This window comes from Telmatherina bonti (assembly GCF_933228915.1).
Source record: "Telmatherina bonti genome assembly, chromosome: 7".
Lineage (NCBI taxonomy): Eukaryota > Metazoa > Chordata > Actinopteri > Atheriniformes > Telmatherinidae > Telmatherina > Telmatherina bonti.
This window is the reverse complement of record NC_136625.1, coordinates 9,269,568-9,294,338: the sequence shown is the minus strand read 5'-3', so window position 1 is coordinate 9,294,338 and position 24,771 is coordinate 9,269,568. Positions and strand designations below refer to the sequence as shown.

The 24,771-nt window shown below is 40.7% G+C and overlaps 1 protein-coding gene across 1 annotated transcript in view; it reads right to left on the bottom strand.

Annotated features, from left to right (window-relative positions):
- The window catches only part of LOC306758407 (receptor-type tyrosine-protein phosphatase N2-like), a gene marked incomplete at both ends in the record, with an annotated part of 265,555 nt that overhangs the window by 110,385 nt on the left and 130,399 nt on the right, over window positions 1–24,771 (bottom strand). Inside the window, one exon of the mRNA XM_079243734.1 lies at window positions 7,660–7,724. Within this exon, the coding sequence (XP_079099860.1) occupies window positions 7,660–7,724 (65 nt within the window). The remainder of the gene's footprint in view (window positions 1–7,659; window positions 7,725–24,771) is intronic.

Genomic DNA, 24,771 nt, shown 5'->3' with positions numbered 1-24,771 from the left:
TGATAAACAGTATGAGTGGACTTGTTATATATAAGTTTGCATGTTTTTATTGTGTCTGCAGCACTGTCTCCTCTGCAAACGAAGTTCCTAACACATAAATAAAGTGAATTTGAAAGGGCAACATATGTTTAAAGAAGAAGCACTAAATTCCAACCTTGTCTGTTCAGATTCTTAACACTTGAATCAATGTGAAGCCACTAGCAAGCGCCTGCCTGTCTGTGTTCTTCAGCAGTAATTAGGCAGTGTTAAGTGGAGACAGAAAGGGGCACGAAGTTTTCTTTGTTTTGTTTTGTTTCATTAGTCTCTCCCTCCTCTCTGCATCCCTCTATTTATGAAATTGCTCTTTCAGACAGAGTGGGAGTGCCTTGATTTGGGGTGGAGGGGATTAGTGCCACTCCAGGACAATTATAATCTGGTTCCTGCCTTGGCAACCTTATCTCCCACCTCCCTCGTAAAAATCGCAGTGTCCCTTAATTGGATACAAGTCTCAGTGTGGAAGCAACAGTGCCAAGTTCTGCGTGGCCTGAGTGATTCAACGGTTTCCCGTCCTGAAGCCACGTGAGGTAATGCTGGTCTGAATGGAGGATAATGGAGGGGACATGATGTCATTTAACAAGCAGCGACATGCTGCGTGAAGCTTAATGAATGACTTCACTGAAAGTGCTTAAATAAAGGCTTTTATGCCTAAGAAAACAAAAGAGCTTATTAATGTCAGGAAAAAAAGCTCAGCTTTGCTCGTATCATTTGACGTCTTTTTGAAAGCTAGACTCAGCGTTAGCATTAAAGCTAATATCCTGCAACTCGTCTTAATGATCCAGTCCAGCACAACAACAACAAGCTGTGACTTTAGATCACTTCAGTTAAATCTCAGTAGCTATGGGTCCCATTAGAAAAAACAAATCACAGGTTTTAGACAAATATAATTTATTAATAGAAATAATGGTGAAAACTCAGTGGCTGCAACAAGCTCAGTTGGTGCACAGGCAATAATTAAAGGATAAGGAGGCAGGAGGGTCGGTGGTGGAATAAAAGTAAAACTTTATTCCTTGTGACCTGTGTTTGACTCTCTGACCATTGTCTTTTATTTCACTTGCATTCTCACTTGTTGTTTGTTGCAACTTGACACCCAACCTCTACATTCGAACAAAACTAATGAAATGAAACTATGAAACTACTCTGCTATACTGTAGGAATGTACTTCCTTGGTTACCCGAGCCGCGTTTGCTTTACCTGCCTGTGTTTCTCATATGTTTAAGCGGTGGGTGCATGCGCTGCCTGGACATGTTGCCATGGAGATGGATTTGAGTAGAGGTAACTGCTTATGTGAAAGAAGGAGAGATAAATGAAGACAGGGCTGGAGACCCTTTTGGAACCTGTCGATATTCTCATTCCTTTTAGTTTATTGCTCAAAAGGAGAAAATATTCACTAACATGTGCTCATAGAACAGGCAACAGATGTCTTTCAACCAGTACCAAGTCAATGAGAAATCTATCTAACACTAGAATAACCAGAATTTTCAGAAGAAACACCATAAACGTCCACATCAGCTGAGACTTTGGGAGAAGGATCCTGGATCCAGAGAGAGAGAACTGCTGGAAGGGAGTCAACGCCTTGTATTATCAAGGTGGGGAGCACCGCCAGAGCTAAAGGGACTACAGTTTGACTCGGAGCTAGCTCTTCTTCTACTGCAGTAACAACATAAACATTATAATCTATGCGGTGTTTTACTCAGTGAGTTCACATTTTGCACTATTTGCAGACGAGGTGAGAGTGTGTAAGACGTAGAGGGAAGGGCTCAACAACAACAATAAACCTTGCGGAGAAACCATTTGGCTTTTTGCTCCTTTAAGACCGTTAGTAACGTGCGAGTAATACTTTAGAGCAGGGGTGGGCAACCCCAGTCCTCAATGGCCACAATTTGCAAGTGTTCAGAGTTTCCCTGCTGCAACACACCTGATCTATTAACAGACTGGTACAGAGCTTGGCATAAAATCGTGCAATAGTCTGCTTATTAGCCATTGATTTGTGTCAGGTGTGTTGCAGCAAGGAAACTCTGCAGGACTGTGGCCCTCGAGGACCGGAGTTTCCCACCCCTTAAAGTGTAAAGCTTTAGAGCAGAGGTGTCAAACTCTGGCCCGCAGCGTGATTGTGTTTGGCCCATGAGGCAATACAAAATGACTACTAAAGCTGGAAACAACCATTTTCAAATGAGAGCCTAAGCGGAAATACTGTAGCTGGTCACACCTGATTTTGCCACTGAGGTTAGATAAGGTTCATCGTCATATTTTGAAGATTTTTTTTCAATAAATATTAAAGCTTTGGCCCTCTGTACATTTGAGTTTGATGCCCCTGCTTTAGAGAATAAAGCAGGGGTGGGTAACTCAGTCATACGTGGTACGCAATCCAGCAGGTTTTCCATGCATCCTTGCTCCAACACAGCTGTCTCAAGTAGCTAAGTCTTTGTCCAGAAGCTGATTGGCTGTTAGATCCATTTAATCTGAATCAGGTGTGTTGAAGCAGAAATACAAGGGAAACCTGATGGATTGCAGACCTCGTAGGATGGTACTCCAGTGTTTTCCTCATGGGGATCCACCATGCTGGGGGCCTTGCCTATTCAGTTTACCAGGTCGTTGCCATGGGGATGGCCTCTGACAGGTTGGCCCCTGTGTTACAGCCATTTGGCTGCAGTACGGATCGGGGCCAACCCTGAGTCGTGGATGTTCCAGTGGTGGCATGCCCTATGGTTATGGGTAGGCTGTTCCCTGGTCTGAGGGGATCCCCAGGATATCGATTCCTCACAGTTTTCCAATCCAAATGTTATCTCTTTTATGTTTATTCTTTTACTATTATTATTGTCGGTTAAAGACACAAAAGACTATTTTAGAAGCTTTATTAGGCAACATGAGTTTGGGGGTGTGTCAGTGTGTGTGTGTGTGAATGATGATGTGTATTTGTTTTACTGATGTTTTAATATATGTAAAGCACTTGGAACTGCTTCTTATGTGAAAGGTGCTGTACAAATAAACTTAAAAAAAAAAAAAAAAAAATTATGATGTCGTGGTGTTGCAGCGTTAAGCCTCTGGGGACCAAGGGTATTTTAGAGAAATAAACCTGACTTTTTTTTGTTTAAATGCTAATAAACACCACCTTTCAATGCCCCATGATACCTTCTTTTCTTTTATTTTTTATTTTGAATTGAAATATCATAAACTGCTATGTAAATGAGTCTCCTTTGCTTGAAATAAAGAGTATTATAATTTTGAAGCATTACTAAAGGTACTGAAGGGGAAGCACAGCAGCTTTCCGAAATCACTGTCAGCTGCACACTCTGTATCTGTTACCAAGTTATACATCTGTTACGACGCCGTTGTGTCGTTTATGTTGAAATAAACTACTTGAGTAATGCAGATGTTTGTTTGAGCAATTACGCATAGTATGCGTGCATAAAAGCTCTTTTCATCATTTATCGGCCTTGTAAATACAGAAGGCAGCTCTCCGACTGCTAATGACACCAATGCATAGTGATTGACACTGTTTGGAGACGTTTCCTGAGGCATCATCGGCTCTGATTGGACAAAAACACGTGTCATGCGCCAAAGACAAAGGCTCTGATTGGAACATATATTTTGACACAACACTGTATCCCCTATCAACGGGCTACAGTGATGTCGGAACTACCGTCTGAAAGCCCGGAGTCTACCAATAAAGAGGGGAAATAAAGTCAGTTTCTATCTTTTATGGTTCGACAGCTATGCTCGATTAAACACAACATGGTCCCTGGCATCGCCGACGATGCCGGCGTCCCCAGAGTGTTAATGATAACTGTAAATTACAGCATTTATTACATCTTGAATATTTTAAATAAGTCATGTAGTGAGCATACATTTTCTCTTTTGATAATTTATTTTTTCAGTTTGTTTGGAGGCTTATTAAACTACATATAATTTCTGTTACTACATATACCAATCAACCAGTTTTACACCAAGTAGCACCTGAACAACAATGTAGTCCTACATCTTTTCTCCAACTGTTCTTTCTTGTAAACTGTCTACTACCAGAGCTAAAAGGCAGAAATTTCCAACAGATGACATGGAAAAAAAGACATTAGTGCCCCGAATCTGTAAAGAAAAAAATAATTAAAACAGGAGTAAGAAAAAAAAGAAGTATTGCTGCTTCAGTTTCTGAAGAATATATGCAAGAAATTGAAAGAGCAGTCACGAATCATGAATGACCCACAGTGAACAGCAGGGGTTGTGCTGACTCACTCAGAAAACACAGAAGCACACGAGGACTGCTCGAACATCACACAATGGCTGATTACTGACACTCTAATGCTGCATAATTTTCCTGAGGCTTCGTCATTATCCATACCACAATAAAAAAAAAAGCCTTTTTTTTTGAGAAGTAAAACCTTCAAAAGTTTTCTTTAACTTTGGATGAGAGTTGGAAGGAAACAAAGCGGACGACTTTCCTGCAGGTGCTGATTTAAAATGTTTATTGGTGTTAACTTCTCTATTTCAGCAACAAGTTCTGATTATGATCCAACCAGATTCAAAAGAATCGATCAAAGATAACATGACAAGATAAAATGGTAGGCATAATTTTGTTTTTTTTTCTCAATTACATTTAGTATTGGGCAATGTTAGTTTTGAAAGATTAATGTTCAGAAACTTGTAAAATACAGAGTAAAAAAAATACACTAACCAAAACACACACTTCGTGCACCAAGATAACGCCGAATTTGGATTTTTTAAATAGCACAATTTTGATTTTTTATCATTCACCATGAAGTTAAATCCACTTATTAGCAACATAACATCTTAAAATGCCTCAGAGCTGATAATAAAAAATCACTACAAGATCAACTTTGTTTATTTATGTTGTTTTCTGTAGAGCACTAAGTCACAACAACAGTAATTTAAAGTCACATTTCCCCTACGACTGCCCTCCCTGAGCCGGAGGTTTTCTTCCTGTTAAAGGGGAGTTTTTTCCTTCCCACTGTTGCCTCGAGCAGCTCAGGATGGGGGATTGGATCAAAGTCATGATTTGATGCAATCAGTTGGTTTCTATTATAGGATATGTATGAATTGACTTGAAATGATGTGTATGTAATGTACCCTGTGACAACATTGTTGTGAAGTGGCGCTATACAAATAAAGCTGATTTGAATTGAATTGAATGTGAGGACAGATTTACAGACTTACTATTCTTTTACTAAAATAAATGATTAAAAGAACGGTTTGCCATAGCTGGTCTATCCACAGCCACATCCCACTCCGACTGAAAATTAAACATAACGTATCCAGCTGCATTTTAGAGGCCAAAACAACATAAATTAAAGATCAGTTTTACTTTCACTTGCTTGTCTTCATTGGTTTTAAAGTCTTTTAATTACCCTGTTATTTTTCTACAGCAACAATAACTTCGCACCATCTTTATCCAACTCTGCGACATGATGAGAAAATGATCATCTAACCCTCCACCATTCAGCCAAAACCGAAACTCCACCCTACAGGCCTGCAGGAGTCATGCTTGCACATCTTCTGCCTCCTCTATGCTGGCAAACCAACTTTTCATTTGTGTTATTTTCGAGCTGTCACTGTGATGAAGTATGCTAATATTCACATTTTACAGTGTGTGATAAAACTATAATAAACACCGTATGGAGGATGATGGATGTCTTGTTGCAGGCTGGGACCTGCGAGCGAGACGGAGGGATTTTCTATACGTCCCTTCCCATTCCTCCTTTCTGGAACATAGGTTCGATTGGTCATAATTGTCTCCTGTTTTCAGCTTGGTATTGATCACATCGACAGACACTCCATTCCACCCCTGTCCTCCTCCAGCCTTCTAACTTTTCTCTCTCGTTTTCTCTTACAACCCTCCTCTTCCAGCTGTTTCTTTCTCAGACCTTACTGCTGCCACTTTGATAAGCTCAGTAAATGGCACGCTGTCATTGGTACAAACTAACTCTTAAATCGATAGGTGGGTGCAGATGCCTAACAGTCCATTTACTGCAGAGATGATGGAGTTTATCAATACTAAGAGATGACAGGGAGGGAGACGAGCAGCAGACTAAAGGGAATGTTGATGCACAGCTTCACTTTTTCATTTATGACTTTGTCATTTATGTATCTACTTAAAGGCAATTATATATGATTTCTTGTATACTGTTAGTGATTAACACAAGAAGAAAAAAAACAACGTAAAGAAGTTAAAGAAAGTTTAACGATTTTCCATCCATCCATCCATCCATCCATCCATCAATCTCCTGCTGTTTATCCAGGGTCAGCAACTTAACCAAGGATCCCAGACAACTTCTTTCCTGGCTACTTCTGCCAGCTCATTCAAGGGAATCTCAGCTCTCATCTAACAGGTCAACCAAGAGACGTAGTCCCTCCAGCATGCTAGATGTTCCCCTGGACCTCCTCCCAGTGGAGTCACATGATAAGGAAAAATGCATGCAATAAGTTGACCAAACGCAATAATTTTCATTTGTCTTTCTTTTCTGCTGCATTTGTTTTGAAGACAATGTCAACTAAACACGGCAATACGGCAATTAACAAACAGGCTAGCTCCATCTCTGATCAAGCATGAACTAGTCTTCACATTGAGCTAAATGTTCTTTTGAAATTAAAGTAACTTGATCTTTAAAAGGGTGTACTTGCATTATTATGGCATTATTGTTATTTTATTTTTTTTTTAAAAAAAGGTCTCAAAGTGACAACAATAATCACTTAGCGCAATATTATCTTCTATCATAATAATTTCTGACACAATTAATCGCATGGCAAAATTTATGATTAGGACAGTGCTTGGCGCGCCACTATGACCTATGTAGCCAACAAATCTGCACATTGAAGTGCGCAGATCTTAAATTGGGAGACAGCTTTACAACATAAATCTTTAAAAGAAGGTTCTGGTTCCTGGTTGGAGCTGGATCAAGCAGCAAGTGATTGGTGTCAGACATGAATTTTTTTTGTGTTTTAGGCAGCATTTACATCAGAAAAGTCCGCTAGACTCGGTCCGATTGGGGACTCAGCACAGTTGTATGGGGATGTTTGCATGCAGACCGAGGTCACGTTCACGCTGCACTTTGGTCAAACTCGCCAAACCATTAGAATAATAAATCCCCATTCCCACTAAAGATGGCGCTGCACTAGTATTTAGCAAAAGAGAAGACAAGATCCACGTGAAGAAGAAAACTCTGTTGTGAGTTAAACATGGAGACAAAACTATGGCTGTTTTGTGTTTTTATTGTGTCTTATGCAAGTGTACTGCAGAAATACACTGCAACAATGGACGCAGTATGAACAACTGACAAGGCAGAGGACCCTTAACACCATCGCTATGTATTTACCCACAATGCAACGCTACACCAAATGCAGTAAGTGACTCTTTTTTTGCAGTCCGCTTCCTGTATTTGGTCCGCTTGAAACAGGCTGAGAATTACGTTTGTCGGCGGACCGAGTCCGTTTCTTTGGTCTCAATCAGAATTCATTCAGCACATTCACATTTCCCCAAACGAAGCGGACTTTCCGAGACAATGGACAAGTGTTTAGATAAAAAAAGACTGATGTGACTGATGGGCTCTGAGATTTCTGTCCTGATGTTTTTAATTTAGTCTGAAAATGGCAAATAAAAAGTCATGTACTCACATCTGTGACTCCAGCCTCCAGGATGCTGACTTTAGCTTCCTTTTCCAGGGCTGCTTTCTGCTTCACTGCAACGAGATAAAATAAAAAAAAAAAGCTTTTAGAGCACCACCATTAAAAACACTGTTTTTTTACACTAAACAAGCCATGCAATTTTAGTTATAATAATTAGTGTATTTTAAAAGAAAAAGGCATCAAAAAGCTCCCAACACAGCAGCCCTGCACACTGCAGAATGCAGTCACACTTCTATAACTTCTGATTAATCCTTTGTGTTGGAATAATGTGTTGCACACATTCATGTGTTGTTACTATTAAGTAGTGGCAGCAGAGGTAAAATCTTCATGATTACATCTGAGCATCTAAAAATGATCCATATGATGATGATCTCTGGTTCATGCAGCAGTAAGGAGGTAGAATAGTCGCTGACAGTCAGGAGCTGATGAGTGGAAGAAGCTTAAGTGAAAGCTCAATGAGAACGATTGCAGCTTATTGACAATCTTCTGCTTCTTCCTGCTCTTGTGTTTCTAATTGTTCCTCCATGCAGAAATCACTTCCACCAATCCAACCTCTGCTTATGCTTTCACTTGGGTTTAAGCAGACACATGTTAGTGGAGGTGAAGCTACCGAACTTGTAAAATTAAGCCAAAAAACATCTCAACCAAATGGTCCACCAATGCAGATCCAAAAGAGCTGTTACTGCTGAACACCTTCACTTTCTGACATATAAACGCCTAACCTGGCTTGTCACAGGTCAAATATTATTTCCACACAAATTGAATTAAACCTTGCAAACGTCTCCTTTTTTCTCCCCTTGTACGCAACAAATGGAAAGCTTCAATTGAAATTCACAGCAGCGTGCACATTAAAGGCAGAACAAAATGTTATGAAACAAAAAAGAAAAGAAAAAAAGCATACATAATTACATTCACTTTGCTTTGCATCTGAATGCAGCGGTGTGGAGACGGAGAGCGAATCTCCTTTGTTGACACACCAGGCAGATGAAGGATATGCAAATAGCAAGTCTTGACTCTGTCATAGTCCACCAAGAGCTTTTATAATTAGTCTTTCAATCTGTCAGAGCATAATTTACTGGTCACTTTATGCAATGTGTTGTGAAACCATAGATCCTGACCTTAAACCGCATTGTCTGAACGAGTGGCTCTTTGCATTGCAGAAACCCACATCGCTCACTGATGGACACAGAATTCTCTGCTAGCACTTACAACTGTCTATTACATAAAAATAACACCACTTATGGCGCTCTATTGCTTGTTAAGTGTGTGCATGTCTAAGTTACTGCATGCATTATGTTCAAGGGACCTATTTAGGATGAGAAATGTACTATATGTTCCCTATGCAGTAATAAAACTGCAGCAAAGTGCCGGAGTGATGGCTGACAGCATCTCAACACCACACAAAGACGTATGAACACCTTGTCTGCGATATCCAAGAGGGCCGACATGTCTTAATAGGGCTGTCAGCGCGCAGCGTCTGCAGACTCCCGTCGGTGAGAAATCTGAATAGACTTCTGTGTTGCAAGTGTCTGATTGAGATGTCGGTTGCTTCTTGTTTTAATGTTTCAAAGTCATCCACAGCCTCTCGTGTGGCTTGTGTTACAAGTGAAAAGGTGAGACACGTGTTGTAGTATTGTAAAATAGGCCATGGGCCGCAGTGCAACACGTCCCCACGGTTCAGCTCTCATGGAGTCGTGCAGCACCTGCATGTGGTGAACTGCTGGTTTGCTGTTGGAGACGACATGAATTATTAACTGACTTTTGGTAACAGGAAATATGACTTTTCAGCTGTAGCCAGGGGCAAACTGGAACAAAAAGCCCTCCCTGGCATCTTGGCCTGAACTGGCCCATAAATGTCTCGCTGTGCTTCAACAAAAGGATTAAATTGAAAAACCTAATTATAAGATGCTGCTTTAACCAGTGAACACAACCAGTTAACCAGCTGTTCTACTCCTGAAAACGCTGATTCCACCAACTAATTTCATTAAGGAAACAAGACGAATATCTCAATACCCAAACGTCTTTATAAGATCAACATGGCAGCAAAGCAAACATCTCAAAAACTAAAATATTTCACAAGATAAAAAACATTTTTACTGGGTCAATTCAAACCAAACATATGTGAGTAACAACTAAGGTTACAACAGTTACCGTTTTTACCACTCCAACTTACAATCTGCTTCTTAAAGCTTCTTGTTTGAGAAACAGAAGACAATGCTCCCATGTAACTTCAGTAACTTTTTAACTAATGCCTGCAACTGGTCGACCCACTGGGTCCACTGGCCTTAAAGGGTTGCAGGGGTCCTCAAGGGTCACAATCCTGCTGGTTTGTGTTGTTTCCCTGCTCCTACACAGCTGGTTCAAATCAAATGGATCCAAAAGCTTTTTAAATTGTTCACAATGACCCATAAATTCCAGTAAGTGTTGGAGCACAGGAACCACAAAAGCATGCAGGAGCGGCCTGCGATGATCAGTTTGACTCATGTGAGTTAAAAGAAATGGCACGCTGAAAAGCTGTTGGCTGAAAAGCAGTGATGCTTTCTTTTCCAGGGATCTTATTTAAGTGTAACGACGTTCAATTTTTGGATAAATTAGCATGTTGGCGAGTCTGTTCTGCAACCTCTGGACTCTATGGTGAATCACATATCCTACACGCATGCTGTTGGGTCTAATTTCTGACACAACCACTGTTGCAGCAACACGTCCTTTTCCTGAGAAAAATGTTCAAATACGTTTTAACGCAACATGGTCAGAGATGGTAATCAGCAGCCAAATTTGGATACAACTCAGTGAAATGAAAGACTTTGCTGCCTGAAGAGAATATGCTAATTGATGAAGCAAAACCTATTCGAGTTGCCTGTGCATGGAGGTCTAATTGACCAGCTCTGGCTTACACACACTGGACGGCACACCTAAGCGCACACACACACACATTTAATTCCTGACATTGAATCATATCAAGCAGCCTGAGATACACCGACACAAACAAACATGAAACAGCTCAACGACGTTCTCGATAGGAGGGAATCAGAAGCAAAACGGTTGCACGTCTGGCTTCCTGGAGTGACTTCCATCGCGGCCAGCAAATCACAGGTGCCAAGCTTCTTCTAATTAGCCAACTAGTCTTTGGACCTTCCAATACCGCGGCACCGTGGCCTCTCCGAAATGTAGCCAGGAGCTATCCGGACCATCCACTCGTCTCCTCTCCTGCAGACTGCAAATGAGTCCAAGTGGAATGAGAGCACAGCTCGTGCACAGGCGAGCCGAGGTGCCTCATTTGTACCCCAGCAAGCTTTCTCTCCCAAACCCAAATTGGATCCATTTTTAAGAGGCTGCAATGGGCCAGGTGTTGTGATCAGACCAACTGGCGACTTTTCTTTCAGCCTGACAGCCAGCACACTGTGAAAATAAGCTGTAATGTGACAAAATGGGAACGAAAAAACGATGGACTGCAGGCTGAGAGCAAGCTGAGGGGAAATGATCTATACTCAGATTATTCTTTTTTCCCCCTTGTCAAGAATATTCCATCTTCCATTATAACTTCTAGATACATTTGGACTGCAGGGAAAATTGGGCCTGAAGGAAGAAACATGGACCAAATCTCATTTCTACAAAAGGGGCCCCTTTATTTTCCCTCCAAAACACACGCAGGCGCTTCATTTGTCACCGGTGCCGCCCCCATCCTGAATTTTGCTTTATGTTAACTCAATGTTTCTAAGGTGCCTAGAGGGAAGCACAGCGAGTGCAGGGGATTCAGAAATGCTTCATTTTTCACTGCTGACAAAAGGAAAAGGCCCTAGCTGGCTCCGCCAGTCCTGGACCAACAGAATAGATGCTTTTGCTGCACAGAGGGGTCGTTATTTGAACAACTAACCACCCCCAACCACCCAACCGCTATACCTCTGACTCACCCTCACATTTCAGAAGCCATATAACGAGAAGAAAACAACAACCATCTTTCAACAGCAAAATGCACCAAGAGCAGCCAAGCGGCTTCACTGCAGCGACACAAGACAGGGATGTAATCACATTACTCGGTCATAAGAGCAACGATTGGGGTGCAAATTAAAATATATTGCTGGCTGGTTTTCTGTGCCCCAGTAAGATCTGATCTGATTACTAAAACACTTCCACAAAACAAGAGCTAAGTGGAGAAAATACTGCAGCAAAAGCAGCCCGAAATGTATTTAAAAAAATCAGGAGAAATTTTGGAGCCTGTATGAAAAACATTTATGTTCATGTTTATATTTGTTTGGCACTAAAGAAAACTAGAATTATCAGAATATCATGCAACAGAATAAGCCTGGTATTTTCTGGCAGAATAATCATTCTGCAGCACATTCATTTAATAAAATATGTAACCAGTAAAATCCCTGGCCTGCTCACAGTTTCATGAGGTGGGATTCATATCTGTCAGCTTATTAATTCATGTATTCACACAGACAGAATCCTCTATGTTTCTATATCTTTGACTGCAGCAGCTGTACTCACGTGCCAAATTTATTAGTTATACACAATCAACTGATTTTTAACAGTATTTCTGAACCGCTTAGTCCAGTTCAGGGTCGCGGCGAAGCTAAAGCCTATTCGAGCAATCGTTGGGCAAGAGGCAGGGTACATCCTGGACAGGTCGCCAGTCCATCTCAGCAATCGCATTGCATTGATTTTTTTTTTTTTATACAAATAGCCAATCAGCAAGTCACATGGCAACAGGTCAATACATTTAGTCATACAGACATGGTCAATACAACTTGCTGAAGTTCAAATTGAGCATCAGAAAGAGGAAAAAGGGGCTTAAGTGTCTTTGAATGGAGCATGGTTGCTGATCTACTGGGATTTTCACACACAAGCATCTCTAGGGTTTGCAAAGAAGGTCTGAAGAAGAGAAAATATCCAGCAAGCAACAGTAGTCTGGACAAAATCATCTTCCTGATGTCCAAGATTAATTGATGGAAACTTAATTCAGCACTGGTATGTAGAAAGTAAAAGCAGAACAGCATCTCTGAATGCAACCCGTCCAGCCTGGAAGCAGATGGTCTAAAGCAGCAGAAGACCACACCGGGTTCCCTCCTGTCAGTAAGAACAGGAAACTGAGGCTACAATTCACACAGACTCACCAGAACTGGACAATAGAAGATGGAGAAACGTTGCTGGTCTGATGAGTCTCCATTTAAATTGCAACACTCAGACTGTAATGTTAGAATTTGATGGGAACAACATATTTGCATGGATCCATCTTGCTTTGTACCAATAGTTCAGGCCGGTAGCAGCGATGGAATCGTATGTCTTCAGCCCCTTAGCACCAACGGGACTTGCTTTTATCTGATTGTCATTGCTGACCATGTCAGTTCTTTTATGACCACAGTGTAGCATCTTCTGATGGCTACTTGATAGCACAAAGGTACAACCCAGTGCCAGAAAGGCCTACCAAATAAAGTGGTCAGTTGTTCTGATCTGGTGCAAACTTTGGCCATATTAAATGATTAATCACATACCCAAATGTAGAAGACAGCAAGATTTTTAGATGTTTCCCTGCTCCAACAAAGATGATTTAAGTGGATGGACTTTCATTAACAGACTGTTATCAAGTTCTTTGGAAGCCTGCAAGAGTAGTGAGGTGGTAAAACATGTATACCATACAGGTAGGATCGTCCATCACAATGAAGACAGACTCCCATTGACTTTTCCTGTTAACAGGTGTGTTTTGCATCTGTACGCCTTTTCTACATGTCAACACTGAATAATTACTGTATTCCTGTTTATATAACCTTGTTGTAATGAAGAAAACACAGCGAGACATCAACAGATTAAATTTGCTGCACATGAAAGTGTGATTTTCATCCATTATCATTATAAAAATATTCATTTCTGATCACATGATGATTATTCTGCTTTGGATTCACTGACAGAATTTGACTGATGTGTCGGGATGCAACTTTTGCATTTCCTGAAATTTAGCATCAGGGTTATTGAGTTTGTACCTCCAGTAACGTTGAATGTTTGGTAGGACGCAAGCATCATCTTGACAAACTTGCATAATGTCCATAATGTGTCCCTTGTTGTGTTGCACACTGTTCGCTGCTTTAATTGATGACATTTAGCTCTTTGCTTCTACCCCATTTGATTCATTCTCATTTTAAAAGGCAAGTATTAAACACCTCTGTTAGTTTACATAAACAATTCATTAGGCAGATATGACACTGGGGACCTCGCCAGGAAAAACATATCCCGACCGCCCACAGCAATTAATGACCTGAAAACAGCCGATGCCTCGTTACGCTGAGCTAGGAAGCTGTACTCCTATAACAAGCGTTCATTAGTGGATTTACACTCACACACAATGAAATAATCCCACATAGAATTAAAATTCTGTTTTTTCTCAGACACCGAGTAAACAGCTACCCTTTCCTCTCTTCCAGGAGGGGAATTGTCATGAAAACTAATATTCCAAAAGTGGTGCTGACCTTTGAGAAATCCATTGTTGAGTCAGAAAAAAACAATTCTCCACAAATGGAACTAACCTCCAGTATATGGAAGAGTAAAAAAAAAACAAGGTTTTTACTCCTAAAAATGTGATGGGAAACTGGATTTGTTCAAGTTGGGCTGTAAGCCTTGGCTTTTCCAATCCTGCTATGTTTTCTCTCCCGTTTCTGCTTTTTACTTGATTTTTTTTAACAAAAAATGTATTCTCTCCCTGTCAATCTTTAGCGTTATTGTTACTTGTAAAATATAACTGGCAAATCAATAAATAGATGACAGATTTGTTGTTTATTTAGTTACTCTTAACTTTCTGCACGTTGAAGCTGGCGTTAGATCGTCATCTCCAACACTCAGACACTAAATTCCCACATGTGGGACTTTATTGCCTCCATCATTTACCATCTTAATTCTACTTCATTCTTATAGGACACACAAATGCAACATTACACACCAGACATCAGTTGTCTTTCTCATCACATGCTCATTTTCTCTGACATGCTCAAAGCTATGAAACAGCTCAGCCTCTCTTCACAGAAATGCATTTACTGCCTTTTATTCACACAGAAGCTCTGAAATGCACGGCAACAACTCAGGAAAAAATGAGCAGAGTACAACTTTACATGGCTGTGTGACAACTGGGAAGTCGGTCTTCATCCCGCTGTGTGGGGCTGACGTAAGGGGTCCAGTCAAAAATTATAAACTGGTCTAATTATCTCTGGAAGTCATAACAGTCAGAAACTGCGGTCCAACACAGCCTGCAGCGTAATGCCATCCCTCCATGTTGGCGTAGTTACAGCCAGGAAGTGGACCAATTCTGAAGCTCCCAGAGTACTGAAGTTAAACAATTTAGAACTGGTAATGGGAAGTGATTTTACTGGCCTGTTTCAGCAGGTCTGGTCAAATCTAAACAGCTTTCTAATGCAACATGACAAAGTTGTTCCAAAGCGCTGGGTCACGTGAGTCAACACACAACCAGGAGGTGATGAGGCTGCCAAGGATGCGTTTAGATTACTTTCTCTGGTTGGAGGGAATTAAATAAAAAGATGTCTGGTCAAAATAACCATGTAACAAACCAAAAGAGCTTTAAATGAAACTCTACTGAGCTGTAACACTTTGTCTGAAAGGTAACATCGAAGAGTTATTTAAGGCTGAAATAGTTTCACACCCTAAAAGTCCACATTAACAGCAGATTTTCCTTTACTTTTAGGCTCCAACTCCTCTTTTCTCTGTCATTTACTTCCGTTTTCCATCTCTCCTCCTACTCCTCTCCACCTTCTAGCCACCCTTTCTCTTTCCCCCGGTGAAGAGTGTTTTCAGGAGGTGTTTATAGGGGCGATAAGTGGCAGGTGACAATTGCTTGGCAAGGCCAGAGATAAGGCTGCCAAAACCAAGGCAACCATCTATCAAGCCTCCCACGGACGAGCCAGGCTTCGCTCAGCTGAGGGAAGAAAATCTAACGGCAACACAGCCGAGCTGGAAAACCTGCAGACATGCACTGGATTGTCCCTGTAAACAATGTCCATTTTTCATTTAGTAGAGGCACGTGGATTTCTGACAGACAATAAGCCTTTAGATGGACAGAGTCCAGTCTAACAGTCTTAAGTGTAAACCGAAAGACTGAACATGTGACTAACTGAAGAATTATGCACCAATTTTTTATGGTTCTATCGTTATTTTAAAGAACATAAACTGGATTTGAAAAGCTGGAATGTTTTTAACATCTACCAGCTCAAGAAAGAAACGTGTGGAAGGCTACAAACTAAGGGTGGGAAAATCGAAAAATCGGAAAGCGGGATTTTTTTCTTCACAATTTTAAAATAGATTTTTTTCTTTCTAAAAAAAAATCCATTTTTTTATTCAAATAATGATCAAATTTTTGTCATTTTTATTTTTTATTGATCTTTTCACTTGTCTTCTTGAGCATCATAACAGCAGAATGATGATCTGACTACTGTGTTGTTTTTTTCTTATTGAAATGAAGAAAAATGACGTGCAAAAAAAAGTTTTATACATTTGTTTTTGTTTTAATCTAGAAAATATTGGAGAATTGTAAGAATCGCAATTTAAATCGAATCGGCATCCAAAAATCGGAATCGGAATCGAATCAAATCGGGACAAAACCATATTGTCACAGCCCTACTACGAACCAACACCGTCTTCAGTCCCTTTCTGCAGTTATGGAAGGTAAAACATTGGTGTCAAATGTCAACATGCTCAAATTGCTAAATACCAAAGATAGACGTTCTAATAAATAAACGTCAACTTTATCCAAAATACCTTGTATGAAGACATTCTGGCACAGAATGATGCACGAAAATGTAACTGATTACATTCCGACTAAGCATAAAGATAAAAAACGTTTAAAGTTTGACAGATTTCCATGTATGTTTTCACACTTTGGTGGCCTTTGACTGGTTTTCCTGTGATCAAGTCTAATATCTGACAGTCAGCTGCTTTAAACTTTCAGCGGTCACCTTTACAGACTGCAGAAGGTGGAGGAGTGTGGGATGTGGAGGAGCACAAACTAAGTGGGAAGCTCCGGAAATAATCAAACTCTGATCTTTATAAGAAGATTAGTGGAAAGAAAGGGAGCCTGGTGGAACACATTAATGCAGCACTATCAGCCTTTAACACTCAACTCGCTCGAGTCTGCTGTAAAATCCACTTCACATTTAATTTATAACACAATCATATACATGTGCTCAATACAGACTACATGCTGGATAACTCATGTAATGCATGTCATTTCTGTGGGTTTAAGGGTTTTATTTTGTCATATCTGATGCACCGCAGCAGGGATTTAAGTGTAAAACGCAGTTTTCCTAAAATGTCTCCATGTCAGTGAGCTGGGATGATTCCATCATGCAGTCTTGCTGTCTTAACAGGGTAGCCCTGTAAAACAGGTGGGACCGGGTCCAGCTCTCAGCATCTACAGGTACACCTCAGAAAATTAGAATATTGTGAAAAAGTTCAATATTTTTTGTAACTCAGAAGAAAAAACAAAAAAATTACAAAGATTCATGCAACTTTTAGACGCAACCCTTCTCCAACACAGATGAATCAAATAAATGGCTCATCAGCAGACCTCTGCAGAGCTGGATGACATGCAGATGAAGGAGTTCAACCATTTCATTCAGGTGTGTTGGAGAAGAGATGTTTCTAAATGCTGCAGGATAGTAGATTTTAACGCTGTGTTAAGACCAAACGTGTTTTGGGAGTCAAAAGAGCCCCGTGTCTGGGTTCACCACAGGGATCCTCCAGGAGCTGCGAGCTGATCGCTCTGATTGGTTGATGCCCCACGTTGAGCGGCCAAAGTTCAGCTTTGTCCCATCCCTGGCTTTTGACGCGCGTTCCTTCTTAAATTTTCGGTGCGTTCCATGTGGAACGCCGATGCCCAAAGCGCGACGCGAGAAAGCTCGACGCCCCCTTGCCACGCCTCTACATAGACTTTACATGGAAACCTGCCGCTCTTGATGCTAAAAACACGTTTGGTCTGAACACACCGTAAAGAACATCAACTTCCCAGTTTTTCCTGGTGTTTTAATGTTTTAATGTCAACGTCAAGTGAAGGTTTTGGTCTGTGTGTAAGTGGAATTTATGCAGCCGATACTACAGATATCTTCCAAATAACCTGATTTAAACCTTCTACATAATCATTGTAAATGTTGGATTATTCTTTTAGTAGCCCATAGAACGTATGCAGATTTTCATGCTATGGTTTCCACTATAGACGGTTAAGTTTCATATGTCTTGCAAACGTCTCTTCTCTGTAAAGGTCAGTTTAATGCCGACTCTTTCTAGTTGCTAGTAGTCATCTAGTTGTTGCGACGTGACGGTCAAACAGTAAACCAGAGCCATCAGGAGACGCACCAGGCTGGAAAAGCATGTTGTGAAGAGCAGTTTGAGGGATTCAGGATGCTGCAGGGCAGCGGCAGTTTCAGGAATCTACATAATGTGTCAGTTTGCCGTGAAAGAATCAGAGTTCAGAGCTTTTAGGTTGGGAAGCTTTGCAGTGATACTTCAATAAATAGTAACTATTTTGACATTGGTTGTTTATAGGAGGATCTGTAGTAACTTTCTTTAGGATTTCTAAGTGTGACACTAAATGACATTTTTAGTATTTTTAAATAATTTTTTTTTTTTCACACTGCAACACACGTATCACTAATCAAGTCATTTTCTGATTCTTGTCACACAGCTGTTTGTATATTTAAAAAAAAAAGAAGAACAGACTGAAACCTAAATGTTAATACTTAAAAGAAAGAATGATTTTGTGCTTGTGAGATATTGAAAAGAGGAAAAAGCAGCAGCATGAAGATGAAGAGACACTCCACTTACTGCTCCTGACAGAAAAATTGACATGGAAAGCCAACAGTTAACGCCTCCCTCTTCCATCACTCGCCCTCCAATCCTCTTCCCCTTCCATCTACTCCTGCCCCCCCCCCCACCTCTTCTTTCGCTCTGATGGATGACCTTTACAGTATATGACTCATCTTCTGGGATGACTGGGTTAGAGAACATGCTAGAGTGCCTGAGAGTAGAGAGTCGACAAAGTGGCTGGCGGCCAGACAGGCTTGCTAGCTGTGTAGCATCTAAGGCGGCTATGGCATTAAACCTAATTATCAAGAAAACATCATATTTGCTCCTAATTTACCAAATGACCTAACTTGACCATAAAAATATGTACAAAACCAGCTGCGCTTTGTTAACGCTGCAGGGCAACTCCTCAGGGTGAGGTTTTAGGCATCCCATCTGAATGTTCATGCATAAATATATCATCTTTAAATATTTACAGAAACAGAATGGAAACGTTGCAGGAAAAAGTAAAAGTGTTGGTAATTCTGCTAGACTTTTACCTGGAATTAGAGAGAAACAGACAGCAGAGGCCAAGGATGGAGAAGTGAACCAGATGAAGTGAAAGATAAAGTTTAACCTGAGATAATAAGGAACGCTGTTGCTTTTAACAGGTAAAATGCAACAAAAACAAACAAAAAAACAACAACCCAACTACAAGCTCGCTCGTACAAGACTTTTACCCCTGATTTAATTATAACACTAAAAGCTTAAAAAAAAAAAAAAAAAAAAGAATATGGCGTTATGTAGCTTGATGAACTGCTGACCCATTCAATGTGAATGGAAAATATTGTATATGTGACATGACAATATTGCTGTCTTTAGAATGTCAGAGGAACTTTCACAGAAAATGGACCCAAAATCTGACTGAAGGTGTCACCTAATCCAGTGTTTTTCAACCGTTCTTGAGCCAAGGCATGCTTTTTTTTACTGAAAAATCACAAGGCACACCACAAACCAAACTTTTTTTTTATTATTATTATTTTAAAGTCCATATAATTAACATAAAGTCCATCTCGTCAAAGGCTCTTGAATAGAAATCAGATAAACACAAGAAGGAATATTATTGTCTTCACTGGGACCTGTTTGGATGAACACAAAGCTGTTTTTTGGACCAGTGATATTGGGAAATTCTCAGGGCACACTAGTGTGCCACAGCAAATTGGTTGAAAAACACTGACCTAATGTAAATAAACCTTCAACGTTTTATGGCCCAAGCAGAAAAAGGTGAGATTGGCGACGGTTTTATTGTAACCTTGTGGAACAGAAGACTCTCAGATGTCTTTTTTCCAGGACTTTGATGGACCAGCAGCATCAGAAGCAGCTAAGGACACATTCACATCAGCCATTTTGATTTGAATCAGAGTCCGTTTGCTCGGAAAGTCTGCTGTGAATGTGCCAGAAGAATTCTGATTCAGATCAAAGAAGCGGACTCGGTCTGTAAACAAACGCATGGTGCAGTCAGTTTCATACTGCATCCATTGTTGCAGTGTATTTTTGTGGTATACTCGGATAAGACAATAAAAAAAAAAAAATAAAATAAAAAAAAATAAAAAAAAACAGTGATAGTTTTGTCTCTATCTTCAACTTGCAACAGAGTTTTCTTCTTCACGATGGTCTTGTTCCCTCTTTTGCTAAAAAATATTGCAGCGCCACCTTTGGTGGGAATGTGGATATATTATTGTAAAGGTTTGGTGTGTTTGACCAAAGTGCAGTGTGAACATGTTCTCGGTCCACATGGATACACCCCCCTTACAAAGGAGCTAAATCTGATGAAGTGAGATCAATACTGGTCTAGATGGAGGCTGGTCTGTGAGAAATCTGCGAGACTAATCTGGAGAGACAGATGCTGCACATTTTCTTAACAACCCAGTGATTAAATAACAAAGTGTTCTGTCAGAGTCTCCTTCAGTACAATCTGCAATATTCTGCAATGACATTCTTCTAGGGATTGCCTAATGTCTGTCTATTTCTGTCATAAGTGGTGGTGGAGGTGTGGACCCAAATGCAGGAGAAGGGAGCCAGAGATGCAGAACTTGGAGGTTTTAATCTTGGAATAAACCGAAGGCAGAACTCACCAGGGAAACATGGTCGAACAAACACAATGATCCAGCAACTAAAAACAGAAAGCAAGCTGCATGTATACACACAAACAGAACGGGAGACACGTGGAATGACTTAGAGTCCAGGTGAGCTAATGAAGAGGAGACTAGACATCAGGGAACTAAACCAGGAAAACTACAAACTAAAACAGGAAACCAGGAACTAAAGAGAACATGACGCATCACATCCTGACATGTTTCTACTTTTTCTTTTGGTAGTTGTACTACAAGTGTATCATTTTTCTTTGCATATTTAAAGTTTTTTTCCAGTTTATTTACATGTGTAGAGTAAGTCTCCTCTGGTGAGGTGGATGTTATATCAGATCAGCTTTTCTCTGGTAAAAAAGTCAGCTAACATGTGGCCACCAGACAAACAATTTCTGGAAATGACACCTCAGTGATTGATCTTGCTCGGGCATGAGTGTCCAGTTCCAGTTCTTAAGGGCCACAATCCTGTGGGTTTTCCAGGTATCCCTGCTCCAACAAACCTGACTCATATTAATCAGTTATTCTGCAGAACTTCATAGCCTGTTGGATCCATTTAATGTTAGTCAGGTGTGTGGGAGCACACACACATTGAAAATCTGCAGAACGGCAGCCCTTAAGGACCGACTTTGGACATTAGACGCTGACAGAGCCACAACATGCTACCTGCCTTCTCCGTTTTCAGAGACCTGGTAGCTCATCCATCCTCAGGAGGCTTCTATAAGATGTTGATAAGTCCTTATATCTATCAGATTCAATATTTAAACAACAACAACTCAAGAACATTCAGTATTTACATGGCGCTCCACATCAGTAAAGCACATTCCTGACATTTTTAATGGGATTTCTCCCTCATACGTGCAGTAAGCATGTCTAAGTTCAATTATTTCTCCGTCTTTCAACTAAATGACAACACAGAGTGGATGCATTTTTCTCTTTGGACAATCTTGCACTTTAATTGCTCACATATATGCATTTTGTGTGTTTATTTTGGTTGCCATGCAGCCCGTGGGCACTGCGCTGCAGCCAAGGTCAGGTGGATCGGCAGTAAGGCGGCGGGGGCTTTTACAGGACAATCACACAGGCCTCAACACAGCTGAAATTCCACTTAAGAGAAGTATCTTCCATTATCACTGGAGGGAGGACAAGCGGTCCGAAGGCATCAGGAGAGAACCTTGAGCTTACAATCATTTTCCCACCTCCTCATTTAGCCTGTGCAACGATCTCTTTGTAAAAGCGAAGATGCTCGAGGTTGCTCATCTCGTTCAGGCTCTGGCTGCTTTTGCTCAACGTGTTTTGACAAGACAAAACTGATTCTGACACAAACTGATGAAACAAGGGTTAAAGAAGCAGTGACTGCTCTGCTATATCCAATAAAATGATAGCAAAGCAAATAAATAATTTGATTTAATCTAAACAATCAAAGGATGAAAACGGACTTAAAACTAGGGTCAGTTAATGCCTTTATTTTATTTAGAGCTACTTATTTTACACACTTCTGAGAAGTAATAACCAGCTGCAGGAGTTATCTCTGCAGAACTTGTTTTTACTGCCATTACCTTGTTTATTTCTCAGCTGGAGTAAACAAAAAAATTACATGCAACTTTTAGTAAAAGCATGTGGAGAGTGAGACATGGACAAAGAAAGAACTTTGTGCTCCTCAAGGAACATCGCTTCACCAGTGGGCTACAGTCAGTGGTGGAGCATGCAACATTAAAGTCATGCACACTGTAACCATCTGACGGACTAGTTTAACGGTAATCTGCATCCATCCAACCATCCATCCTTCCACTTATTTCAAATCCAGGGTTGCAAGGAAGCTGAAGCCTGGTGTGAGGCCTTGCTACAAAATCTAAAGTTGAAAGAAATTATTAAAGTCCAGACAAAGAAGAAAATAAAAGAATGAGATGGGCTCATTCTCATTTACAAGGAGAGACAAAAAGTATGCACAGTAAAGAAAATGCTTACACCTCTCCGAAAAAAAAGTCAGTCATGTGGAACATGCATGCAGGCAGATGTTCATACAAAGTTCATAACTAAAATAGTCTGATAAATAATTTGGATTAAAAGCATTAGGAGCCTTTAAAAACTAAGAAATTAACTCTAAAATCTGTCGATAAGCAAACAGGAAGTCAATGCGGAGACTTCAGGGATGCCATAATATGCTGACTTATTTTACCCGTTTTTGTTTTTGAGGTGCTTTGAATAAGTTAGATCCATTTCTACCTTCCTAAAATTTTATGATTTCTTTGCCTCATCTTAGAATTGGTACAATTTATCTTCCAGCCAACATGTACAAATAGCAGTACCTTTAACTTTCAGGAGTTTTTGTTTATTATAGATGAATGGCAGCAGTGCTGAAGCCAAATAAGAAGTTACCAAAGGTTTGATTGATCAAAACTGAAGCTGTCACATGGACTCTGGTGAAGACACAAACATTTGGTGTTTTACTAGTCAAAGATGATGCAAAATGATTGATGTACGATATGAAAAGGATCGCTGTTGGCCCTTGAGGGCTGCTGCTCTGAAGGTTTTAGATGTTTGCAGCTCCAACACACCTGATTAAATGGATCTCCTCAACAGCTTGTAGTTTAATTCCACCCTGGCCTGAACCAATCATCTGAATCAGGTGTGCTGAAGCGGGAAACTTGCAGGACAACGGACCTTGACAACCAGAACTGGAGGTCCCTGCAACATGCTATGTTTATAGACTGTAAATTCAAAGTGGTCAAAGACCCCGTGACAGTCGTCAAGACGTCATTGTGTTTAAACAAGAGAGCTCACTAATGGTTTGAAGCCTTGAGCGGATTTCACCATGAGACCTCACTAAGCAGGACCAGTGAATCCAGCAAGTTACATCATGAGTTGTCAGAGAAAAAAAAAACTTCCTTTTTCATGATACAAGAAATGTATCAGAGCCAGAAATGTTCCACAGCCAGCACCAAGCGCCCATCGGGTTTTCTGCACTTCAAGCCAATTTCACTGTGGATTTCCTTCTGATACCAACCTACCCACCATATTGGATTGAAACGTTGCAGAAAGAAAGGGCGAAGCAACGTCTCCAAGGTCAGACGTGTACTTTAACGTTGTTCTTCTTCCACATATCCACCAATCCAACAGTGCAGCGCATCACACTCGGATGTTGGCAGCAGGTCCTTAGGGTCCTGTTGGTAGTGGGTCAGTGATTTGGACTCTGTCGTGTTCTTGGAAAGTTTTGATGGTGTGGTGTGGTGTTACGCTCGGGGAGGCTACTGCCATGCAGGGTGTGTTTCGTCTGCAACGACATGAGCACTGTTTGTCAAAAAGTTTTATTATTTGCTTATCCTGTCTGAAGTTTCGCTCTTATGGATGATGGATGTCTCTTACTGGTTTTAATAATTACCTCAAAGCATCTGCAGGTCTTCTCACATCCTCGAACACGCCATCTCCGAATGGCTCAGGCTCAAAAATAAATAACTAACCTTCTACTTTGCTTTGATGTTCCGCAGTCTAAGTTACATCCTGAGAGGAAAGCAAAACAGATACAGATCAAAAGTCTGCTGTGTTCATATCAGCTGGGAAGCACTTTCATTGAAAGTGACACACGCCCGGTCGAGCGTGTAGGCATCTTTACAGCAGGAGCCCAGAGAGAGGAGCCTGACCTCAAGGATGCTTCAGTCCATGCTGAACAAAATGTTCACTGTATATTCCAGATGTATTAATACTCACTTCACTTGGTTTGACATTGTTATCCAGTAGCACTGAAGGGAAACTCTCAATAGCAGAGTTTCATACAGATGTGACAAGAAGGGAGCATCGTTTCTTGTAAGTCAGCTGACATTTTCACCATGACATCTGAGCACTAAATAGCAATTTTCCTTATTTCATTCACAGCAGCCAATCATTTCCTTCAGTGTCCTTTCACCTTTCGAGCAGATGTGACAGATCAGGTATTGGAATAAGTCAAAGGAAAGCAGCAACTTGAGTCACCTTTCAGCTCCAGAAACTTCTGGCGGTCTGCAGGATTCCTTTCACTGCACTGGCCACATCAATGCAGAGGCAAACCGCCGTGCAAGGCAGCAGCAAAGTGCACGCATCCTGGTATCAGCACAGCCTCAGGCCACAGAGGCCTCATGGCTAAATCCATGATAAGAGAATTTTCCACATCTCCACGTTATCCTTAGCCGACAAGCCACCTCAT